Genomic DNA, 26,213 nt, shown 5'->3' with positions numbered 1-26,213 from the left:
TGTAACCTTTATTAAAAATTTAAATACCCTCATGAAACCTCATCCCGCCCATGGATGAGGTTTGATGCTTTTTCTGAAGCCCGCCAGGGCTCCTGGCCTGTCCGCCAACCTTAAGGTTGGATGGGCAGGTCCATTAATGATTTTAATTAATTTTTTAATGGCCTCAATTGGCCGTTGACAGGTCGGTGGGTGCACAGCTGATTCGGCTGCACCCCTGCTGACCTGAAAATGGAAATGACACGGGGTGACGTCGGGTGTTCCACCCTAAGTTACCCCGCGTCATTTTATGCGTCAGCGAGCGGGCGGGCGGGGCCTGCTCGCCAACCGGAAGATCCTGCCCCAGGAGATTCATCCTGGCAAGTTCCAGGCAGGGGGGGAAGAAAAACCATCGGAATTGGATTTACTGCTTGTGGTGGATTTAAGAAACTCCAAAAACTAAAGAAAGCATCTGGAGATGGTCACTCGAAGTTAATACTCGGCGTAGCCGGCATTCAGGAGCTTATTGGAAACTGGGAGCAACTGTGGACTGTTTGTTAAAAGGACTGTCATTCCATGGAGAGATGCAATGGTTAATAAATATAAAGGTGGAATGTCGCTTTCTGTAGTTTAAAGTATACATTTTCTACAAAAAGATGGTAGCGTTTAGTCAATATTTTTTGTCAGTTGTTACACAGAAATTTTAAAATGTGAAATATTGTCATGTTGTTCTTTCAGCTAATAATGGGAAGCTTGAATCTCTTTTTTTAAAAAAAAGAAGTTATTGGTTTCTATGAAGATTGTAACAGTAACTTTCTTATACTTACGGCCCCCAGTTTTTGAATCCCCCACCAACAAAACATCAAACGCTTTCATAAATTTAGAAATCTCTTCTGTCATCACCACACCCTCCCCCAACCCCCACCATCCACCCTCCACAACCCCAAGGTTTACTTCTGGTATCTTGTTGAATGTTTTGATGTCTTTATAAGATCATCTGTAAGATAGCTCATTGCAAGGTAAACAGCACAAGCTTAACAAGCCGCTCTTCATAGAACTGATTGAAGTAGGGGCCATTGAATCCTCTAAAGGAAAATTGGAGAAATATTTGAAGCTAGGCTTTGGGAAGAGAGAGAGGCACTGGGAATAGTTTTGAGTTTTTGAGTTGCTCTGACAAGGAGCTGACACAGACACGATGGGCCACAAAGTCTCTTTCTGGGTTATAAACACCTATGATTCTATATTTCAATATACACAGTACCCCACCAGGTAAACCCTAACCAGGGAAAGCATTTATTGCTTCAACATGACATCGAGTATTCGAAAATTGATTTGGTATTTTAATCCAGCATTTTATTTACTGTGTCTGTTGCTGCCATGCAACATTTAGACACGGTGAGCATCAAGTCTTTTTCAATTTCCCCCTTTCCTTCAACTGCTTCCTATTTTTGCTTTCAATATTTGTTGGCCCTTGTATCTGTCCATATTGAACTTCATTTGCCACTAATCAACCCAGATGCAAAATCCTGACCCTTAAGATTGTGAGGGGGCTGTGGGGACTTCCTTTGAATCCACAGTATTCCTAGTTAGTTTTACTGCCGCTTGCAGTTACTCAATATTGAGTTGAGATTCCAGGTTATTTATGTATACAAGGAACAGAAGAGGTCCCAGCATTGCTCCATGAGACACCCCACAGAGTTTCATTCCCTATTGCAAGCAACCTCCTCACTGCTTCTTTCCCTTTAGCTCCTTAGTCAATCCAATTTTGCTCCTGGATTCCACATGTAGGAAAATTAAGCCCCAAGTTATTTAAGATTGTCACACCTGTTCATAAACTCCAGAAAACAAAAACGTGGTACATGTCGCAATGATATATTATTACAGCCTTGGTTCAAACATGGGCAAAAGAACTCAACTCCCGAGGTGAGGTGAGAGTGACTGCCCTTGACATCAAGGCAGCATTTGATCGAGTGTGGCATCAAGGAGCCCCAGCAAAAACTGGGGTCAATGGGAATCAGTGGTGGCGGGGGTTGTGGGGTGGGGGGGGTGGGGGGGGAGCATTCTGCTGGTTGGAGTCATACCGAGCACAAAGGAAAATGGTTATGGTTGTTCGAGGTCAATCATCTCAGTCCCAGGACATCACTGCAGGAGTTCCTCAGGGTAGTGTCCTCAGCCCAACCATCTTCAGTTGCTTCATCAATGACCTTCCTTCCATCATAAGGTCAGAAATGGGGGTTCTCACTGATGATTGCACAATGTTCAGCACCATCTATGACTCCTCAGATACTGAAGCAGTCCAGGTCCAAACGCAGCAAGACCTGAATAATATTCAGGCTTTGGCTGCTAAATGGCAAGTAACATTCACACCACACAAGTGCCAGGCAATAACCATCTCCAACAAGAGAGAATCTAACCATCGCCCCTTGGCATTCAATGGCATTACCATTGTTGAATCCCCCACTATCAACATCCTGGGGATTACCATTGACCAAAAACTGAACTGGACCAGCCATATAAATACCGTAGCTACAAGAGCAGGTCAGAGGCAGGGAATTCCGTAGACAGTAACTCAACTCCTGACTCCCCAAAGTCTGTCCAATATCTACAAAGCACGAGTCAGGAATGTGATGGAATCATCTCCACTTGCCTGGATGAGTTCAGCTCCAACACAACACTCAAGAAGCTCAACATCATTCAGGACAAAGCAGCCCGCTTGATTGACACCACATCCACCACATTAACATTTACTCCCTCCACCACTGACACACAGTAGCAGCAGTGTGTACCATCTACAAGATGCACTGCAGCAACTCAAAAGCTCCTTTGCCAGCACCTTCCAAACCCGCAAACTCTACCATCTAGGAGGACAAGGGCAGCAGAAGCATGGGAACGCCACCATCTGGAAGTTCCCCTCCAAGCCGCACACCATCTGGCTTGGAAATATATCACCGTTCCTTCACTGTCGCTGGGTCAAAATCCTGTAACTCCCTTCCTAACAGCGCTGTGGGTGTACCTACACCACAAAGACTGCAGCGGTTTAAGAAGGCTGCTCACCACCACTTTCTCAAGGGCAATTAGGGAAGGGCAATAAATGCTGGCCCAGCCAGTGACACCCACATCCCATGAATGAATAAAAAAAAATCAACTATTTCAATTTTGTTTTGAAAAAGTGAAATTTCTTTTGGCATTTTTGAAAAGGGCTCAATGCAATGTTTTTTTAAAAAAAGGTCCCTTTCATTTCTTAATCTGGAGGAAAAAGTCTTCATCCTTTTTTATATCTGGAAACTGATGAAGTACACATCAGTAATTGGGCACAAATTTTGTCATTTTTCTTGTTTTAATTAAAAGGAAAGAAATGATTCATTTTACAGTGTTTTGGTTGCCTCTTCACCACCCTTGTAAAGCTCAATCAGACTTTTTGTTGGATTAAATGCAAATTTAAGTGCCTTTTTATCCAAAGATGCGCAGTTATTATCTCAAACAAGTCAGGGAGATTGGTCAGGTATAATCTCCCCCTCCTGAATCCATGCTGGTTACTGTTTACCAGGTTATTACTGTACAGATATTTATAATGATTGATTTTATTATCTTATGCAGGCTGGAGGTGAGACCAATTTATGATTACCCAGAGGTGGCTACATTCAGTTTGATTGATTTAACAAGCTTGTTTTGTAGCTGAAGAGCCAATGGGAATTGGGGGAAAATTATCTAGTGGTTGGAGTCATACCTAGTACAAAGGAAGATGGTTGTGGTTGTTGGAGGCCAATTATTTCAGTCCTAGGACATCATTGCAGGAGTTCCTCAGGATAGTGTCCTTGGCCCAACCATCTTCAGCTGCTTCATCAATGACCTTCCTTCCATCATAAGGTCAGAAGTGGGGATGTTCGCTGATGATTGCACAATATTCAGTACCATTTGCAACTCCTCCAATACTGAACCAGTCTTTGTCCATATGCAGTGCGACCTGGACAACATTCAGGCTTGGGCTGATAAGTAGCATGTAACATTCCTGTCACACAAGTGTCAGGCAATGAACATCTCCAACAAGAGAGAACCTATCCATCTCGCCTGGACATTCAATGTCATTACTATCGCTGAATCTCCAACCATCAACATGCAGGGGATTACCATTGATTATATAAATACTATGGCTACAACAGTAGCTAGAGGTTGGGAATTTTGCATTGATTAACTCACCTCCTGTCATCTCAAAGTTTGTCGGCCACCTACAAGCACAAGTCGGGAATGTGATGGAATGCGCTCCACTTGTCTGAATGAGCGTGGCCCCAGCAACACTCAAGAAGCTCTACACCATCGGGACAAAGTAGCCCACGCCCACTTGATCGCATCCCATCCACCACCTTAAACATTCACTCCCTCTACCACTGACACTGAGTGGCAACAGTAGGTGCCATATACAAGATGCACTGCAGCAACTCGGCAAGTCTCCTTCGACAGCACCTTCCACCTAGAAGGACATGGGCAGCAAACGCATGGGAACACCACCACCTGAAATTTCCCCTCCAAACCACTCACCATTCCAACTTGGAACTATGTTGCCCTTCCTTCACTTGCCGGATCAAAATCCTGGAACTCCCTTCCCAACGGCACCGTGGCTGGACCTACACCAGATGGACTGCAGCGGTTCAAGAAGGCGGCTCACCGGCCTCTTCTCAAGGGCAATTAGGGATGGGCAACAAATACTGGTTGAGCCAGCAATGCCCACATCACGTGAAAGAATTTTTAAAAAAAACTTGTGAAATGGCAAAAAAAATTAAGCCACTTTTAAAGTAATGTTGATTAGATTGGGTTAGTGACAATTATTCTTACTTATATAAACAGGAATCTGTTTTCCCAACTTATTTAGCTACTGAAAAACTTTAACGATGATGAGCAAACATTTGGAAGGATAACAAATGCTGTCCCTGCTGTTGAACAATTTCCTGTAAATCAGTTTTGAGAATGATTTGTTTTGGGTTACTACTTTGAGAGTATATCCCACTTCTTCATCACAATACAAGAATCTTTTCATTGCTGGAGCACAGAATGAAAAGCCACATTAGCAAAGCTCCACAGCATTTTCTCATTAAGATTCCAGCCCCTGTGTAGAACTCTTTGTTACTGTTTATTGAAAAATCTAAGTGTTTTTTTTTTAGAAAAGGGCTGAGTTGTGTTGCGTGTGCTTTGCAGTAAGTGCAAGGACTGAGCAGTGGGCATCTTTTCAGTCTGCCCAGAGCAGTCAGCTTCGGTTTAATGAGTGTGCTGTGTGCAACATATTTGGCGAGGAGCTGCTCAAATTCCTGCATGTTTCTTCATGTATTTTACAAATATTTTTCCCTTCAAAGAGCTTCCACATCCATATTTGTTTAGAAGATGAATTACGTTTTTATTTTCCAATCTCATGCGGAGAGTGAGTGAAACAATTAGACGAGGGGTACGAATAACAATGTACTTATTGTACAGCCACCCACTGCAATTAGATATTGTCCCCGAAGGCTTTTTGGTGATGGTGGTGGTGGATTTTGTTACATCCTTCAATTGTCTTCTCAAATAACATAGGTATATTTTGCTTACTTTTCAAAATGTATTCATTCATGCGATGTGGGTGTCGCTGGCAGGGCCAGCATCTGTTGCCCATTCCTAATTGCCCTTGAACAGAGTGCCTTGCAAGGCCATTTCAGAGGGCAGGTCAACTGTGTTGCTGTGGAGTCACATGTAGGACAGACCCAGGAAGGACGGCAGATTTCCTTCCCTGAAAGAAGGATATTAGTGAACCAGATGGGGTTTTTGTTTCATGGTTACCATTACTGATAATTCCAGATTTATTAATTGAATTCAAATTCCATCAGTAGCCATGATGGGATTGGAACCTATGTCTCCAGACAATTAGCCTGTGCCTCTGGATTACTAGTCTGGTGACATTACCATTGCACCACCATCTCCCCCTTGTTGATTGTATGTATGTGGTGCCTTCAATATTTTTGAGTGTCTCCAGAAAGTTATTTATCTTTCTGCACAGGTGACCTTTGGTGTCTGCTTTCCCTCAGCGATGCCTTGGTCTCCCCACGATCCCACCCGCAGTCAGGTTCAATGTGAGCCTGTTGAGTTTGTGGTTCATAGAAAAGTAAATTGAATTGTGGAATGTGATCCCAAACACAAATAAGTATCCTGAAGTTCAAATAAATATCAATATGATTGACGTATTCAGTCGCTTTCATGCTGTGGCCATAGTTGCTGCTGGTTTTCAGTTGTATATTATTTTTTGAGTTGTCAGCTTTATTGAAGTTAATTGTTAGATTTTCTAGGTCTTGTAGGTTTGAGTGAATACATTTCCTCAAATACATGGGCCTGAATCTTGCGTTCCGAGTTCGGGCACACGCCCGACCCGAATGCACGTGAAATTGTGCGAGAAGATGTCGGGCATGTGTCCGACGTGATTGTGCACACGTGCAATATTGAGGTCGGCGGGTGCACGCAAGAGTAGAGCAGTGCCCACTGACAATTAAAGAGCCAATTAAGGCTATTAAAAAGCCTATTGACCATGATTTCACATTGCCCATGCGATTGTTAGCTTGTCACACGGGCAAAACGGGTGGGTGAGATAAAAGCTCCCCGGGGCAGCAGCACTTTCTCTGTCAGTGCCAGTCCTTTCCTGTGTGAGTACAGAGCTGTCCCAGAGTTTCTTGGCAACTCATTCGATTGTCAAGTCTGCCTTTCAGCATCTCAGGTCTTCATCTTCCCTGGAAGGTTCCTCTGAGTTTTGCAGCACAGAGCTCCTTCATTTTCAAGGCACTGCTCCCCTGCCTCCCATCTAATGGTGTATTCTACTGGTGGAACCTCCTCTGAAGAGGAAGAGAGGGGCAGGAGGGAGAGGAGGCCAAGTGGGCGCAGGCAGCATCCCAGGGTCAGACCTTTAAGAGGAGAGGGACGGGCTCACTTGGTGCAGGACCAGCAGGGAGGCCAAAGCAGGAGGGCACGCCAAAGACGTCACTACTCAATGTCTTGAGTGTTCAGGCAGCGCTCCAACTACCTCCAGATGTCCGAGGTCCAGTGCCATCTCTCCAGGGACACAGTGACAGCAATATGTCACATGATAGGTGCGGAAATCGCCTCCAGCTGCGCGGGTGGACACCCCATGCCGGTGGCTTTGAAGGTCACAGTGACCCTCAGCTTCTCTGCCTCCGGCTCTTTTCAGGGCTCAGTGGGGGATCTGTGCGGTGTTTCTCAATCAGCTGCACACAGTTGTGTCAAGCTTGTTACTGATGATATCTTTAGACATGTTTAAAACAGAGATGAGGTGAAATTTTTTCACTCAGAGGGTCCTGAGTCTTTGGAAATCTCTTCCTGAAAAGATGGTGGAAGCAGAGTCTTTGAATATTTTTAACGCAGAGTTGGATTGGTTCTTGGTAAGCAAGGGGGTGATAGGTTATTGGGGGTAGATGGGATGCAGATTTCAGGTTACTATAAGATCAGTCGTGATCTTATTAAATGTTGGAGCAGGCTTGAAGGGCTAAATGGCTTATTCCTGCTCCTTGTTCATATATTTGTATGTATATGTTTGCACGTTCATCCACTTCCGGACAGACAAGACGAGCCAGGCAGAGAGAACATGAGGCTTCACTGTAATGGCTGAGTTCCCGCACACTCACACAGCCATCAAGGCACCAGCAGGTGAGCCTGGAGTTTGCGTAAACAGAAGGGGGTTCCACTCAATGAATGTTCAAATCGTCTGTGACCACAGGACACTGATTCTCCAAGTTTATGCCCATTACCCTGGGAACTCAGACGATGGTTACGTCTTGCGGCACTCTCAGGTACCAAGGCTGTTCATGGCTCCTGTGTGAGTGGATGGATGGCCCCTGGGTGACAAGGGTTATCCCTTGAAGAGGTGGCTGATGACCCCTCTCTGTTACCCAAGAACTGAGGCCGAGGAGAGTTACAACAGGAGTCATGCCTCCACAAGGGCAGTGGTGGAGAGGACCATTGGGCTGCTGAAGATGTGCTTCAGATGCCTGGCCCGGTCAGGGTGAGTATCGCAGTATCTTCCAGAGTGTGTCTCCCTCATAGTCGCCGCGTGCTGCACTCTACACAACCTGGCTCTGGCAAGGGGGGACCCACTGGAGGCTGAGAAAAGCGAGGCAGCTCCACAGGCCATGGAGGATGACTCAAGTGATGTCTCAGAGGAAGAGCCTGGGGAGGTGCAGGGTGAGGACCTCGAGGCAGAGGACAGGAGCCCTCATGGAGACAGGGACACCAGGGATGCTTTGATCCAGCGAACTTTCTGCTGGGCATCCAATGTATCGATGCCTCGACAAGCCAAGGGCACTGTCTCCTTTGCTAACAATCAATAAATGAGAACCCAACCCAGTATGCCAGCTCCACACAACACCATACTTTTACAAGCCTGGGCTGCATCTGGCAGCTATTCAAACCATCCAGCAAACTCAGCCCATTTAAGTCAAATAAATGTTTATGTTACTTCACATGAACAAAGAACAAAGTGTCCATCCCTAAACCAAGAGTCAAAATAATTAATGCAAAAAATGTCACCCATGACACACACCTGCTGGGCTCAAGGTGCCTTCAACTTACGTCTGTGGGAGCTGTGTCTCGGTGCCCGCGCACTCTCCCTCCCCCCCTCGCTGACAGTGGTGTTGGAGGCAGTCGCTGACTCTGCTGTCCTGGTGGCCCTGATGACCTTGGCAATTGTCCTCTGGCCACCTGACCCTGAGCTGGCTCCACCTGGGAGGGTGCATCCAGCCCCATAGCTGGGCACGACATCATCAGATGCAGCAGCGACTGGCAGAGAGGTGGAGGAGCTGGTGCCCTCGTCCAGAGTGCCCTGAGAGAAGCCCATAGAGACGACAGGCAGCTCGTCTGCCAGTGTGAGATGTGTTTGCACCTCCCTGCTCACCATCGATGGACAGGGACCTAGCAGTGAGACTAGGTGCCTCATCCACCTCTCATACTGGCAGTGACCTCCTGAGGTCATTGTCTGTGTGAGGGCTTGCAGGTCCGAATGCCAGGAACCCCTGAGTCTGCTCCTGACACTGCCTCTCCATGAGGGCCACTGCTCTCTCAATGGAGGAGGCTGTGTGCTCGGTGTTAAGGGTGAACGAAGAACTCTTGCTCCACATGGGCTCCTCCATGACGGAGATGGTGGTGCGCAGACCCTCATGGATCTCAGCCAGTTCTCCCCACCCACCCTGCTGGACATCCAGCATCTGTTGTCTGATGGGCCACTCCAGAGACTCGTCATCTGCCTCGGACTCAGCTTGGTCCTGGTCTCCAGCTGTGCTCCCACCGTCAGCTCCCTGGGACCTCTCTGCCCCTGACAGCTCCTCAAGCGAGTGTGATGTGCCCTCACCGCTGTGAATTACCCGTGGAGCTGAATACCTAATTTCCACTGAGGTGTGAGTATCTGCGCTGGTGCCTGGTTCAGAGAGATGGTGTGATGCTGGTGCAGGTGTGATGTCTGAGTTCAATGGGGGGTCCTCGGGGTCGCTGGTGGCTCCTGTGGATGGTGTATCTGCAGGAGGAAGGCAAAAGGTCAGTACATTCAATCATTAAAGTCACTCTGCATGCTGGGTGGGCTGAGGAGACAGTGGAGACCTGCTGCATGGCACCATTTCCATTGGAGCTTCAATGGGCTCTCTGGCTCCGACAGTTCAGTTCCTGATGAGAGGAGCCCGTTATGGTTCCAGTACCCATCGCACACACACCTGTCACCTGCACTCTTCATCCGAGACCCCGCCTCACCGTGACCGGAGGAGTGAGCTGGCCGGTGGCGTTCCAGATCCAGTGCATCGCTCCTGCTTAGTGAGGAAGCACAGATTTGGCTCCTCCACCTGTTCTGCATTGTTCTGTGGCGTTATGTCTCCTCCCGACAGGCAAAACTGGAAAGCCTCATTATTGCTCCGTCTCCCTGAAGGTTCTTTCCTGGTTCCCAACCGCCCTCCCACCCAGGCATTAAGCGGGCCATGTCACTGTGGCACATCTCACCCTGCAATGCACTGAGGCCAATCGTGCTGACATCCCAGCCTTGGCAGGGCAGGCTTCAGTGCCAGTTGGCATACACACTCTTAGACCCCAGAACGTTCCAAGCAACTGGCACCTGACTAAAGTTCCCCGAACAGGTCCATGCCATCTCTGCACTTACCCTTGCTGACCACAGCAGATCATTGAACCTTTTGTGGCACTGAAGCCACGTTGTTCCCACTGACCTGGGCGGTGACCTCTGTCCAGGCCTTCTCGGTCAGGTGGGGGCGGCCTTCTCTTGCTGTGCCTGGGCATTAGGATATGCCGCCTGGCGCTGACCTCCTCAACCAGCACTCCCAGGCACTCACCTGAGAAACAGGGGGGGTAGGGTGCCCACCCAACTTGCCCTCAGTTCTTCCATGATCACCAGGTGCTGAGGCCATGTCTGTACGCCAGAACATTTGTTGGATTGGTTCCAAACAGCTCCCTCAGCCTCCCCCACAACTCCTGGCAGCCATCAGGGAGCTGCCTCTTCCGTTTATTGAACACCCCGCCAAGTCCCCATTGGACCCGACGCCCGACACATTCCCATCTCCGCATGTGGAAAACACATCCGGTGGTCGCCTATCACCCTGGGCGGGCCTTAATTGGCCACCCAGCATAAGATCGCATTCACTGTGCAAACTTAGCCTGGAGCGGGTTTTACATCTGCTTCCAGCCACGCTAACTTCAGGTACACCTCGAGAGTAAAATTCAGGCCATGAGCAGACAAAAATAATTTGTTGTGTGGAGGGTGGAAAGAGGGTTATAAGCTCAGAAATATTGTTCCAAAGTCATACAGTCATGATAAAAATTCTATTGCCATGTACCTGGATTTAAAGGATGTTCAGAAAGATACCATTAATATTTCATTTTATATACTGCAGCTATTTCTTGCCAAATTCAGGACAGTCCTGCATAAATAACTGGCAGACAAAGTGACTGAAGGAATGAGAAATAGAACAGCATACAGTAATGTTTAAACTTTGAGTCTGGCCAGATGAATCATGCTGATCCCTTTTGCAGCCCTATATTTGTGTGTATATGTTTTATCCTCTGTATGTTCATGTATTCATCCTTCTGTATCTGTTTGAATATATTTAATATATATATACATGTTCCCCTGGGTGTAATTATGTTCCTCTGTGTGTTGTTTTGTGCATGTATATATTATTCCTCCTTGTTTCGTGTATGTTTGTATTAGGAAGTGAATGGAACATCATGTTTGAAGCAAAATAAAACTGGGATATTACACAAATAGTGCTCTAAAATTAAATAATATAGACAAGCTTTGCAAGGTTCATGGTAATGAGTACATTTATAAAATAATGGTGAACTGTATTAATTACCCTTTTCCCAGATCTGGCTGGAGTTCTTGTGTAGCACCTAGATTGTTGGCATTTTTTCTAATGAAGTTGAAATGCAGGAATTCAGCATTGTACTGTTAAACGCTGACACAGTTCGAATGCGAATGAGTCCAGATGATCTATTTTGCTGAGAGCAGAAGTTTATCTGACTGTAGAATCTTCTTTATGTGGGTTTGAACCTAAGGGTAAATTCACTAATCCTGAGCCTTGGACAGGGAGCTGCACTTGAAGAAAATGCATTTGGAGATCACACCGAGCACCAGTTCTCGGACCTGTGCTTTCTTCAAGCATGGCACTCTTCCGGGAACACATGACTTGCCAATTGACCCTCATATATATATATATATATATATATATAACTTATATAACTATGGATTTTATAGTGCACCTACTTAACTAATTCTCAATTCTATACCACGTCATTGGGGCATTGATTCATTTTGGTAGGAAGAAGGAGCTGGATTATTGAGCCCAGTGGGAAGGATGTCAAGGACTTAGAGTGTGTGCGGAGAGGATTGACTAGAATGACCTTGTGGGTGATGTGGAGAGACTAGAGGAACTGAGATAGTTGTTCTTAGAGGAGAGAAGATCAAGAGGAGATTTGACAGAGATATTCAAATCCAGAAGGGTTTTTGATAGAGTACATAAGGAGAAACAGTTTCCGGTGGTAGAAGGACCAGTGACCAGAGGACACAGATTAAGTTAATTGACGAAAATACAGAGGTGACCCGAGGAAAAAAACATTTACACTGATTTGTGATGATCTGGTATGCACTGCCTGGAAAGTGGTGGAAATAGGTTCAGTAATTTTCAAAAAGCAGTTGGATAAATACTTGAAGGAGAAAAAAAATCACTGGGCTTTTTTAGAAAGAACAGGGAAATGAGACTAAGTGGATAATTCTTTCAAACTGCAGGCACAGGCAAAATTGACCGAATGTGATGTATCATTCCCATAAGGCAATGGCAAAGCATGCTCAAGGCTTGCAGTTTGGAGTTTCCTTCCACTGCAGTAAATCAAACGTTTCCTAAGTCCTGACCCAGTGGTGTTCTGCAGGTTTGTTTTTAATGTACAGCAACTGTGAATATTTTTTTTCCTCGTCTTTGCTTGTTTTGAACCTTCTTTTGCTGCTCGAAATGAGAATCTGTCATTCCAATGTGAATTAATGCTGAGTCTAAGGCCTGTTTTCTGTTGTCTGATTGCAAAATCCTGAGCAGTCTGACATGTTGCACCAAAGGAAGTGTAGATGCAGGAACATTATTTTAATTCAAGGTGTGTTTCAGTTCTTAGTACGTTAAAATTAACATTCCAATTCAAAATGTATTAAAAGCACCTGTGCCAACTTTTTTCAATGACAATACTCGTTACTCCTTTAGGTGATGCTGTGTTAATGGTTTTCAGTATATTGAACAAGTCTGTCAGGTAACTTGTGCAACACCATGGGGGCAATTTTGTAGTGAGAGTGGTTTAAAAAAAACTTTGCATGTTCTGGCCACCAGATGGTACCACAGAGCACTTCCCCTTTTCTGCATCCCCTCATCCATGATGGTCTTCTGGCCTACAAGAAAAGTGCTTGACTTTTCTTCAAAATTTGACATTTTTAAATGTATATTTTAACTATAAACTGTATAAATATCAGTTTGTTGTAGTCAATGCTTCACCTCAGTCCTCTCTCTGCCACTGGTCAGTCATGAACCCAGCCAATGTTGTTCCTGCTGCCACTCCCTGCTCCCTCCTGCCACTCCCTGCTCCCTCCTGCCACTCCCTGCTCCCTCCTGCTGAATGCACTGATTTATTCTCAGCCAGTACAACTGGCTGCTTCCCCACGCACACCCCCAACAAACCCCCACTGTTTCCTTGTGTCACTCGTTACAGCAATGCAGTCACTTTCCGCGCACTTTAGCCCTGCTCTGAAGTCCTTTGGAGGTCTTTGATTCCCCTCCCTTGGGGCTCTTACTCTCCTCTGAACATAGCAACAGTAGTAGACCGTTTAACCCCTTGAGCATGCTTTGCAATTCAATGAGGAATTTTATAATGTTCTACCATAACCTCACTCCTTCATGAGCCTCTCATCCTGCTCTAGTTTCTCTACTTTCTCCCTTACCCTCACTGGACCCTTTCTCTACTTCCTCAGCAGCCTCCAACCCACTTTACCTTTCCCATTTTTCTCTCTCCTGGCCTATATCACGGCAGTCCTCCATACAATTCCCACCCTCTAACCTTGCTTGACCTTATAGACTGCATTTAATCTTGATTTCTATGCATCGCCTTCAGAGATTGGTTAGTGTACAGTCAGGCCACCAAGGAATGTGTAGAAGGCGTTGCTTAATCTTGGTGTTTCTCTGTCATGCTAGCTTAGCTGGACATTATCCCATTTCGTTTAACTGGTTTTAAAAGTTGTATGGAGGAGTCTGAAAGCAATATGTACCTGCCAGCCTACACAGTGGCATGGCTGATTGCTGGAATCAGGGTCTCTCTTGTTCATTGCCCAGTAAATGTAGAGATCCCTCCAAGGCAAACACCACCACTGGCACTGGTTAAGGCCCATTGTTGTGTCAATGTCAGGATTGTTCATTCCCTATTATGCATTCACCCAGTGATTAAAAATGGCTGGTATGTGAGAAGTTATTGTTATGTGTTAAATGATATCGAGATATGTAGTAATATAGTATTAAATGTATTACTCGTTAATTAGTCCATCTGAACAGTTCTAAATCTGTTACGTTTCTTTCAGGTGGTGTCCGGTGAATTCAGTGAAGATAGCGAGGTTTATAATTTCACACTGCATGCTGGCGATGAGCTGACCCTGATGGGCCAAGCTGAGATCCTCTGTGCCAAGAGTGTAAAGGAAAAGTCCCGCTTCAACACGATACTGCGAAAACTGGGCAAGACGAGTACGCTCAGCAAACAGGTCAAGGGCAAGATGCCGTGCCTCATCTGCATGAACCACAGGACCAACGAGAGCCTAAGCCTCCCCTTCCAGTGCCGAGGGAAGTTCAGCACTCGCAGCCCCCTCGAGATACAGATGCAAGAAGGAGAGCACACCATCCGCAGCATTATAGAAAAGGTCCGGCTGCCGGTTAACGTCACCGTCCCCTCCCGACCACCCCGCAACTCCTACGACCTTCACTGCATCCGTGAAGGGCATCGCTACAAACTGGTCAGTATCATCTCCAAGACCGTGGTCTTGTGCTGCATCGTGGGTAAGGATGACATTATCCCTTTGCACTTTCTGCTGCTCTCGGACATGCCCAGGTTTGTGCTGCCAGAGGGGCTGGTACGAGGCAACCCTCTGTACGAGAAGCTAGTGCGAGAGATAACTTTGTTCAGCCAGGAGCATTTCAATGCCGATGAGTACTCAAAGGCGGTCCGAGAGGTTAAAACGGACTTTACTGATGGCTGCACAAGCCCCCGGAGGATCAGGGTTTGTTTGCAGGGATGTACACTGAATTATGGCCGAGATGAACTAACGCAGTCGTTTCAGAGGCTGTCTGTGTGTGCCTTCAGCGGTGCTGTGCTGCACAGCAATGGGGAGGTGACCTTTCCGAGCTGCAGGGATTCCATGGGGGAGCAGCAGATGACTCCGCCCGAGGTGGACCGAGAGTACGTGACACCCGATTGGGCAGAAAATTACTTCGGGGCTCAGGAGCAGCCTGAGATTCCTTACGAAGAGCTGTGGACCAGTCGAGTCCCAGATAACCCAAAGGATCCCTGCAGCGCGGTGACAGAGGGTGAGAATAAAGCACAGCAGAGTTCCATCCCTTTCTACCCTCACTCTACTGCGTCCCCAAATGAGGACCCCGTTCTTTCCACACATTTGGCTGTGTTGCAAATGGGAGAATCCAGAATGCCAAGCCCACCCCCTGTACCTACAAAATCAGAAGCTGTGAGTATCATAGCAAATGGATCCAGTGTAAGTTCTTTTTTTTTTAAGTGTTTTAACCGCAAGGGGATAAATTGCGGGGATGGTGCATTTGTGCTTCAACACACTGTGGCAAGGGATAATAACAAAGGATGGGTTCACACCAGCAATTCTCAAATATAAAAACAAAAAACTACTGCGGATGCTGGAAATCCAAAACAAAAACAGAATTACCTGGAAAAACTCAGCAGGTCTGGCAGCATCGGCGGAGAAGAAAAGAGTTGACGTTTCGGGTCCACACGACCCTTCAACAGAACTGAGTATAGTTAGGAGAGAGGTGAAATATAAGCTGGTTTAAGGTGGGGGGGCGGGGGGAGAGAAGTTGAGGGTGGGGTGGTTGTAGGGACAAGCAAGCAGTGATAGGAGCAGATAATCAAAAGATGTCACAGACAAAAGGATCAAAGAGGTGTTGAAGGTGGTGATATTATCTAAGAAAAGTGCTAATTAAGAATGGAAGACAGGACACTCTTTCCACCCCACCCCCACTAGAGCTGTACCTTGAGTGTCCTGCCATCCATTCTTAATTAGCACTTTTCTTAGATAATATCACCACCTTCAACACCTCTTTGATCCTTTTGTCTGTGACATCTTTTGATTATCTGCTCCTATCACTGCTTGCTTGTCCCTACAACCACCCCACCCTCAACTTCTCTCCCCCTGCCCCCCCCACCTTAAACCAGCTTATATTTCTCCCCTCTCCTAACTATACTTCAGTTCTGTTGAAGGGTCGTGTGGACCCGAAACGTCGACTCTTTTCTTCTCCACCGATGCTGCCAGACCTGCTGAGTTTTTCCAGGTAATTCTGTTTTTGTTTAGCAATTCTCAAATGTTAGGTACCCTGCCTAAATGGTGCTGGAAGCACCAAGTGGAGATGTTGGCGGTGTAGGCTTTATGAATTCATCCCCTTAACATGGAGCTTTGCACGCTGGGGATATATATCTAGATTCCAAACACAGAAGTCAATGGTCTGCATAGGATTTTATGTTCCATTAAAATTAATGGACCAAAGAGCCTGCAACGCTCACTGGTTTCTTCCCAAGTATGTACGCCTGCCGCTCGAAACTCTGGTTGCTCCTCCTCACAGCCTCCCAGCAAATCACTGCCCAGTTGCTGAATTGATCATCAAGCTTCATTTCTGACAGGGGCCAGTCAATTGAATTACTGACTTCATTTAGACGACAGACTTTAAGAGTATTTTCAGAATTAATCAATAATATATACTGTAATAAATGCTGTTTTATCAAACCCCACCCCCGCCCAACCTCCAGCACTTTTAGCAGCAATTTATGAACAGTGGCACATAAATAGATTATAATCTTGTACAGTGTGGTTTAAAATTATTCCATGAGTAACTAATGCATTTATAAGAAGTGCTTCTGCCCATTATTTCAGGGTATTAACCTGTTTAAAATATTGAACCAAGAATTTTTAAACGAATGTTAAAATTTACTACTGTTACCATACAGTCCAATTTCAACCCATTGATGTTTTCAACTACTGACTAGAATTAATCAATTTGATGAATAAAATTTATTTACTTTGTATGAATAGGACAATCATAGATGCTTTTACCTTTGGGGACTTCAATATTCTCTACATTCACGTTGTCTGAAATGTCCCGCTCTCAATACTATAAAAATGATAAAAGTGTCTTCTTGGAGAAACATTTCGCTGTGTTTCTCAAGTTGTTGGTGTAGCACCCAGTGAAAAACATGTTATTTCAGTCTGTGAAACAGTTTGGAGTATTTTATAAACCTACCAGTTAGAATATTATTTTTGGCAAAGTAGCCAATTGTAATTGTAACCAAGACTGATCTGTCCATCCCCAAACAGCCCTCATCCTCAACCCCCCATCTCCCCCCACCCACCCACACACATACACACACACACACACACACACGCATTTTCCAGCAATCGTAACATACAAAGTAAGACTACTCTTAAGAACAGGTGTAAATTAATCCTGTAATTTAATCTTCATTTCATCTGGGGTAAATCTCTTCTGCCCATATCTTATTGGAGGTGGGAGTAACATGCAGAAATATCACAATATGTACCTTACTGCATTTTCAAAATAATCCTTTAAATTGACATCTCTCCTGAAGAAGTGGATGAGTCATGCTGGGAACTGATTTCACAGGTATTGGTCATCGTCCTGTACTTCACTCAGTACCTATTCAAAAATATTCAACCTAGGTAAGAAGTGTTGCACGCTGTGTGTCCAGGGAAAGAAACTGGGTGTGGTGGTAGTAATTGTAGCCAAGACCGATCTGTCTGTCCCCAAACAGCGCTCATCACCATCCCCCCCATCCCCAACACACACACACACACACACACGTTTTTCAGCAATCATAGCCTGCAGTGAAAACTATACCCAAGTTTTCCTGTTCCTTCTTCAGGAGTTCATAATAATTCTTCTTACATATGTCCTTGGGCAATTGCAGCACTGCATTTGCACCAAGATAAGTTTTATATAGGCAGAATTGTGAATGCTTTCTTCTGAGTAATAAGACGCTAATTTAACAAAAGAGTTCATATTAGGCCATAAACTACACAAGGTTTATGAGGGTATCTGAAATCTGACATTGCAGTCTTTACCAAGTGTAGCAATATTTAAATATTGCTAGAGCAAGCCTCAATAAAATAATCAGCATGCTATCAGTAATCATGACAATTAGGGCTGTTCATAAATTTGCATAACTGCTTTGATATTTGGGAAACTGAAAAAGAACAATCCAGAAACTTAAGTTCATAATTGATCAACAATTGACAGATGACCTTTTTTTATAACAACTTACGAATAAACATCTGAATTGCATCAATAAGTAGATCAAGTGAGATGGTGATGCTCTATTTAACATCATTGACACTACTGCTCCACATCTGTTTAATTTGGATTTTCTACTTGCTACTTTGTTTGGCTTCCTATTAAAGAGCAAAGCTATGGAGGCAACTATGAATAATTATTGTAATAAGCTACTGTACAAATTTTAAGAGCATTGGGGCAGTATATGTAACTAAAGCAATATGAAACCAACAGCACAGTTTCAGTCTCACAGCTCTAAGGGGAGAGGCGTTGATGCCATAGTGGTAATATCGCTTGACTATTAATACAGAGGCCCAGCCTCATGCTCTGGGGTTTAAATCCCACCAGTTAGTTGGCAGCTAGTTGAATTGAAATTTAATGAATAAATTTGAAATTGAAAGCTCATCTCAGTGATGGTGACCATGAAACTGTTATCCATAGTTGATTCGTGAAAGAATAAAGGAACAAAAGGATACAGGTTCAAAGCACAGACCAGGGCCGATTTTCATACCAACTATATTCTGTGTCCATCGCATATAATGGTCAAGGAAAAGGATTGATGATCTGGAACATTTATTGCACATCACATATATTTCCACGGGGCCTGGAGATGGGTGTAAGGAGGTTGTGGCTGTTCTACACTTCCAGAGTAATTTATTGGCTGTAAAGCATTTTGGAATGAACTAAAGACATGAAAGACACATAAATGCAACTTCTGTCTTTTGATTACCACCTGATATAGGCAATCATGTGACAGTGTAATAATGATAGGAAAAATTACACTGTTATGCCTTCTGTGCCTTTTTACAGCCAATACACCAGTGCAATGCCACTTCCTAAACTCACGCATTATAAATATGGCGTTAAGTTACTAAACTGCAACTTCACATAAAAGGTCACTTAAAGGGACAGCCAGCAATTTTATAATAGTTGTGATACAAATTTAATTTCTTTAATTATGGATGAATTGTTTAATCCATTTTTTCACTTCTAATCAATTGTATGTAAAAATGTTGGTTGTCTTGGGGGTTACTCATTGTTACTCCTGCTGCATTGTTTCACACAATGGGGATCTCTGTGGGAATCCCTCTATTTTTTGTTACTAGGAGGAAGCAGGGAAGAGGAGGAAATAATAGGCATAAGGGTTAGAAATATAGGAATAGTTCTCTTTTCTCCATTAACATTCCAATGTCAACTAATAAAAACAGATTATCTGAACTTTTCTGATAACAGTGGTTGGGATGGCTTAGATTCACCAGTGCCAAAGTTGTGCTGCAAGCTGTTCTCCAGCTAAACTCCAGTCCAAGCTTAGCCTTATCAGTGTGAACCTCTTTTCAGCCCTGAGTTAATTATTTTTGACAGTAGCTCTTTCCAGGCTAGTGCACGGAACATCAGTCAGCAGTTAACAGAGACATTAAGCAGGGCAAGCGCCTTCATTATTTTTCTTGTAGACAATCTGTGATAGTATAAGAGCCTTGGGTTTTTTTAACATGGCTGGATTCCCCAAGTCCAGGATATCATTGATTATACACACACACACACACACAGAACCTGACATGCTCCTACAAACAATAGTGGGACATTCATAAACCAAAAGGCTGTTCGTATGTATGTTCAAAACTATCATTCTGACAATGTGCAGATAACCCATGATCATCTGCATTGAAAGATGCAGGTAAATTCCTGTTTCTTCAGCATCGGTCACTATATCTTTAGTTTAAGGTAATTTGCCATTCCACCCCTTATTTGACTTGCAAAGAACAGTGCATACTTGGTTTTAGAAGACTGAGGCTAACTCCTCCAGCTGTGACTCAAGACATCTCGACAGTTGCCCTGAACAGCTGCTGAACACAGGTACAGAGAGGGGTATGCATTTACATGTGAGCCATCATCTAGTATACCATTGGCGCTGTGATGTAAAGATTTCAATGTCTTTGGTTTGGATGTGTTCAGCACTGGCCAAAGTGTCAGGAATCATTTATGTTTGCTGTGCAATCGGTAAGTCTTTATCAAGGAACTGGCATGTGCCAGCCAGAACAATAGGGCACCAATCATCACCAACGTAAAGTCATTCAGAAACTGAGTAGCCAAAGAATTCAGCAGCACTAGTACCTTAGACTGCATCTCATATGTTTTATGTCTTCATATCTGCTCATATGTTTTCCCCAACAGTCCTTCCTTCTGGATGAAGTCACCACCAACTATATTTACGCAGCAGCCTATATACTTATCAGCTATGACACTCCTTTCACCTACATATATATTTCCCAGGGCCATTTAAACAAGACTTTTTGGGTGCAGCTACTGCAGTGCCACCATGCTTTATCATCTGAAATGTGGTGTGCCTCTGACCCTAGTGCTGCTACCATGGCTCTCACCCTTCCTAACAATCTGAGTCTACTGCCTAATCTTGTGCACAGTGCTACCCTATCTGTGGGAGCTTCCAAGGCTGTGGATAGTGGTGAACCTGGGAGAGGTTACTGGAATTGAATTAGTTTGACATCTCTAGCCAAGGCCCAGGGTGGTCCAAGGGCACAGCAAATCCACAGCTGCAGCTGTAGTCCATCCCAGCTTTCTGACATTTCAGGTCAGGTCAGCATTTATTGACAATCCCTAATTTCCCTCATGAGCATAGTAAAACATTAGGTGAAAGTAGTAAAATGGAGTGGTGTGTTACCATTGCGAGGCATTGCCGTTTTAGGCTTGGGTCTGCCTCTGAGCTCCATGTCATCATGCCCAACATTCTATAAATCAGTAAGAGACCCCGCCACTTGTCTATCCGCTGTGTAAAAAGGAACTGACAGTACAACCCAAGGTCTATATAACTGGAACCTGAGCATTTGTGATGGATAATAAGTTTGACGTTACAGCCACCATTATGGGTTACTCTGTTTGGAACTGAAGCTGAACCTCTGAATATGGGAGTCCTCAATTTTTTTTAAAAAGATTCAAGCAGCTGTCTTCATAAGGAAACTATATGGGGGGGGCACCTACAGCTTTTTTCCAAGGGTGATTCCTTGGCCTGGGTCCCTTCACCTGGACGTCCTGATCCCCTGGTGGGGCATTGGTGCAGGTGGATCTGATTTGCCCCTGGTCGTCTCTGACATGCCCAAGAAACGGGATTCCCCCTGAATCCATGAACTTCGACAAGGTCAGCAGCAGAGCTTTGGACAGGGACATCTTGGTACCAATGTTCCATAGATTTACAGCATCCCAAGTCCTACTGTGACTCCCAGTGTGCTGCTGATTCCCAGAGCCTCCTGAGGCTTACCGGTAAATGCATTGAGTCAGATTAATTCTTTACGGACATTGTGATGTCAACATGTCACATGTGCATTATCTTTAAAATGGTGTATCAATGGACCTATCACCGCCTCAGTTTCCCCTCCCATTGCAGCATAACTTCTTTATGACTAACTTCTGGGGCAGAATTTTCCTGTTGGCATATGGGGGCGGGCCCCACACGTCTGCGTGTAAAATGACGCGCGGTGACGTCGGGCGGGCGCGCAATGATATCTGCTGCGTGCCCGCCATTAATTAACAGGCCACTTAAGGCCCTTTAGTGTTCAATCGACGCTGATTTTTTGGTGCCCGTGCAATCTTTGGGTCAGTGCACGGGTGCAACAGGCAGGCGGGTAGGACACATTTGTATAAACCTCATCCATGGGCGGGATAAGAGGGCTCACTGGGGTTGCAAGTGTGCTCTGTCAAATATTGATTTTTCAAAGTTACTGATACTTGCCTGTGTGATCTGCAATACTTCAAAACGCATCCCAGCTGCTTTTCCTGGACTCACAACCTTCAGGACAGCACGCTGTAGTGAGGAATCTTTTCTGGGCCTGCAGGTTTCAGGAAGCCTTCCCTTAGCCTGGGAATGGGAGCTGAGCTGTCTACTGGAGGCAGCTCCTCCTCCGAGGAAGGGAAGGCTAGAAGGGGGAGGAGGCCAGGAGCGCACATTCAGCCTCCAGGGGAGCCACCTTTGGAAGGACAGGCACAGGCACAAGGGGCGCAGGGCCAAGGGGTAGACCAAGGTGGAAGGGGCCGCAGAAGACGCCACTATCCTGCTGCCAGGGTTTACAGGTGGAGAATATGTCTGAGGTGCAGTGCTGAAGGAGGCTCCATCCCTCAAGGTAAACAGTCAACTATATTTGTCAGATGATTGTCCCTGAGACCTGTGAACTGTGTGGGTGGACACCCCAGGCCAGTGGCTCTGAAGGTCACAGCTGCCCTCAACTTCTATGCCTCTGGCTCCTTCCAGAGCTCGGTGGGTGATCTTTGCAGTGTCTCCCAATCAGCTGCCCACACTTGTGTCAAGCAGGTTACAGACACTCTGTTCAGGTGTGCATTGACCTTCATCCACTACCACTGGGACCAGGCAAGTCAGACAGAGTGAGCCAGAGGCTTCGCGGCCATTGCTGGCTTCCCCCGTGTCCAGGGTGCTATAGACTGTACACATGTGGCCATCAAGGCGCCAGCAGGTGAGCCCGGTGCCTTCGTCAACAGGAAGGGCTTCCACTCCATGAACGTGCAGATAGTGTGTGATCACAGGATGCTGATTCTACACGTCTGTGCAAGGTACCCAGGCAGCTCCCACAACGCCTACATCCTCAGACACTCCCAGATGCCGGGGCTCTTCAGTGCTCCAGCCCGGCTGGATGGATGGCTGCTGGGTGACAAGGGCTATCCCCTGAGAAGGTGGCTCATGACACCTCTCCGCCATCCAAGAACAGAAGCTGAGCAGTGGTACAATAGGAGCCACAACTCCACAAGGGCTGTGGTGGAGAGAACCATCGGTCTTCTCAAGATGCGCTTCTGATGCCTGGACCGTTCAGGGGGCGCACTCCAGTACCCCCCAGATCGTGTGTCGGTGATAGTGGTTGCATGCTGCGCTCTCCACAATCTTGCGCTGGAAAGGGGGACGCAGTGGATGATGAAGACATCGCTGCATTGTCTGCGGCTGCACACGATGAGTCCAGCAGTGAGTCCGAGGATGAGCACGCACAGGGGAATGCTGAGAGGGTAGATGCTGACCCGGGACTACTCCGGGGAGGCAGGGACACCCGGGAGGCTTTAATCCAATGAACCTTCAGCAAGCACACCACACATGGATCTCCAGGACAAGCCTGGGCTGCAGGCTGTATACTCGATACCTGAGTGCTAAATCTGCCAGGTTAGGAACAGTCACTAAGGGCCTTGTTAATAAAGCTGAATGTCCCACAAATCACTCCTAACATTTTTGTAAACCATGCACATGCAGAAGAAAAGAGGCACCCTCAGCCATGGTGACATATCTGAATTTAATATCACAAGAAAAGAAACTTAAGCCAAAAAATGGCAAAGGTGTTACAATTCAAAGCAAATCATAAAGACCTCATCTTGGGCCAACACAAAAGCACCAGTGAGAAACCCGTGGTGTGCGTAAGGTGCCTTATGTTTACGTTTCCAGGTGCTGCGTCTTGGTGCTGCCCCATCGCTTGGAGTGGCACTGAGCCAGCCTGGTGACTCTGCTGTCCCATTAGCCTCGATGACCTTGGCGGATGTTCTCTGGCCCATGGAGCCTGTGCTGGCCCCGCCTGGGAGGAAGCTGCCAGTTCCACATCTGGCATCTCCCCAGTCATCACAGCCTCACTGGTTGCTACAGTCACTGGGAGAGGGGCAGAGGAGCTGCCGCCCTCATCCTGAGCGCCCTGAGAGGAGCCCGCAGAGACAACAAGCAGCTGCTGCGCCGACGTGAGGTTGCTTCGGACCTCCCTGTTCACTGTGAATGGATGGGCAACGAGCTGGGATACTTGGTGCCCAGATCATCTCCCACACTGGCACTGACCAGCTGAGGTCAGTGCTGATGTGAGGTACTTGCTGGTCCAAACGCATCCCCAGGAAGCCCTGATTGTTCTCCTGGAGGAGCCTCTCCACGAGAGTTGCCACTCTCTCCATGGAGGACGCTTGGCACTCGGACATGTGGCTCATTGCTTCAGCGATCGTCCACGTAGACTCCTCCACCACGGACACCAAGCAAAGCATAGCCTCATGTATCTCCCCCAGATGCTCCCGCACACCCGGCCGCATTTCCTGCACCTGCATCGCGGACGATTCCAGAGGCTCATCATCAGGCACCGACTGAGCATGTGCCTGGTCCCCTGCTGTCCTCCAACTGCTGGCGCCATGGGCACTCTCTGTCTCTGCCACCTCCTCCAGCGACTGTGAAGTGCCCTCACTGCTGTGCCTCGGGACACTAGCCGATGTTCTAATTCCCACCGAGGTGCTAGTATCTGCGCTGGTGCCTGCCTGGCAGAGATGGTGTGACACTGGTGAGACTCCAGGGCCCTCAGGTGTGAGAGGAGCATCTGCAGCTCCTCCTCCTGGCCCTGCTCCGCTGATGCTGAAAGGAAGAACAAGGACAGTGGATCAGTTAACGTGGAGACAATGACAAAGTTCATCCCTGTTCCCCGGATCATTATGTGCTCATCCTTCCATAATCAATGGTCAAACCATGTTGCAAACTTCAATCACTGAACATTCAGCACTGCCATTGCTGCTGGGTGAACAATGCTGACCTCACTGTTGGGCATAAATACCTGCCCGTGGCAGCCCAGCCTCACCAACACCAGTTGACCTGGGCACATGGCGCCTCTCCAAATCCAGGGCCTCCTGCTCGAAGTGGCTAAGAATGGCGATCTGCGCCTGGCCGCTGCCAGTCCTCACCCACTCGGCGGCATTATGAACATTCTTCTCCTGAACATGAGAGACGAGCATTGATTTGTGCAAATTGCACATGGACTCTCTTCACGCACGGCCCACCCCAGCCAGAGTGGGACACTGCAGGGCTCCAGTGCCTCCTCACCCCGCTGCTGCCGAATACTCACACAAAGATGCTGGGCCTGTCTCCCTGCCTCCCCCGCCCGCCCCCTTTGGCTAAATGCTGCCTACATCACATTTGGCACCACACGGTCTAACCTTCCATATCAAGGAGGCGCAAGTATGTGGAGAGCAGAGGGCAGCAGATCGATCGGTGCCAACGCCACCTTGAAGCTCCCCTCCCAGCATCTCATCACCCTGACTTTGACATGTCCTGGAGTTCCAGCTCTGTGCCCAGGTGCAGCTCCTCCAGGTTGCTCCCAAAACGGTCATGTGGGTCTCGGTGTACCACATGCTGCGGGGGCAGAACCCATCTCTTCACCACCCTCTCAGGGTGACCTCGGCATGGGCAATATCTGCTGGCCCACCCAGCGAAGGACACATGTCGTCAATGATTCAATGCAGTCACTACACTCAGACTTGGGGTGTGGGGGGATGGGCAGCAGGGGGGAAAGCCTATCTGCTGGGTCAAGTGACCAATGCCAACATTGTCCTCAACCTGCCAGAGCGCAACAAGTTATTGAAGCGCTTGCGACACTGGATCCAGGTGCACCGCACCACATCGCAGGAGCTCACCACCTCTGCCACCTCCTCCCAGGCACGTTTGGTCATGTGGGGGGGCCTCCTCCTCCTGCCCTGGGAACGAGGACCTCCCACCGTGCTGCCACCTCCTGGAGGAGGGCAGCAAGGCAATCATCAGAAAAGCGAGGGGCACACTGGCCCCCCCACCCTGCCCTCCGGCCTGGGCTGCCTCGCTGGCCTACCCTCCGGACTTGCGTCACCTCCATTGCCCCTCTGCTGAGCCTTCTCCCAGCCATTGTGAGCAGCCTTTCCCAGGCTGCCAGGCCTTCCTTTGTACAGGCCGCCGGGTCGCCATTGGAACCGGAGAGCTGAGCCGGCCACCCACTCCTGCTATGCACGGGAGTAGTGAAGCGCGCTGGGCCTTAATTAACCCGCCCGCGAAAAGTGGTGGCGCGGACCCGATCGTGGGTGGCAATCAGGCCCACGCCCACTCCCGCTCCACACCCCCCCACACACCCCTCACCAGCCAGAAAATTGAGCCTCTGGTTTCTTTACTGTTACTAGCTCTGCCAGTTACTTGCTCTTTAAACAGTTACTAATCTATGGCCATAATGAGTTAGTAACATACAGGACCAGAAAATGTCAGCCAATTTGGCCAGCCCATGATGTCCAAAGAAAGAAGCTGTTGATGTTTATAAATTGATGAGAGAGGCCCCTTGACACAGGCACAATGTGTCAGCCATTTCTTGA

At 47.0% G+C, this 26,213-nt stretch overlaps 1 protein-coding gene across 4 annotated transcripts in view; it reads left to right on the top strand.

Moving 5' to 3' along the window:
• gareml (GRB2 associated, regulator of MAPK1-like) overlaps positions 1 to 26,213 on the top strand; it is a 179,702-nt gene that overhangs the window by 128,311 nt on the left and 25,178 nt on the right. For 3 of the 4 annotated variants that reach the window (XM_078541466.1, XM_078541468.1, XM_078541469.1), the window contains one exon: positions 14,093 to 15,271. In XM_078541466.1, coding sequence (XP_078397592.1) covers positions 14,093 to 15,271 — 1,179 coding nt within the window. The remainder of the gene's footprint in view (positions 1 to 14,092; positions 15,272 to 26,213) is intronic. The other variant, XM_078541467.1, reaches the window with a different exon arrangement.

The sequence above is a fragment of the Cetorhinus maximus genome, chromosome 5 (assembly GCF_964194155.1).
Source record: "Cetorhinus maximus chromosome 5, sCetMax3.hap1.1, whole genome shotgun sequence".
NCBI lineage: Eukaryota > Metazoa > Chordata > Chondrichthyes > Lamniformes > Cetorhinidae > Cetorhinus > Cetorhinus maximus.
Note: the sequence above shows the minus strand (reverse complement) of the source record. Positions and strands in the feature narration are given on the sequence as shown.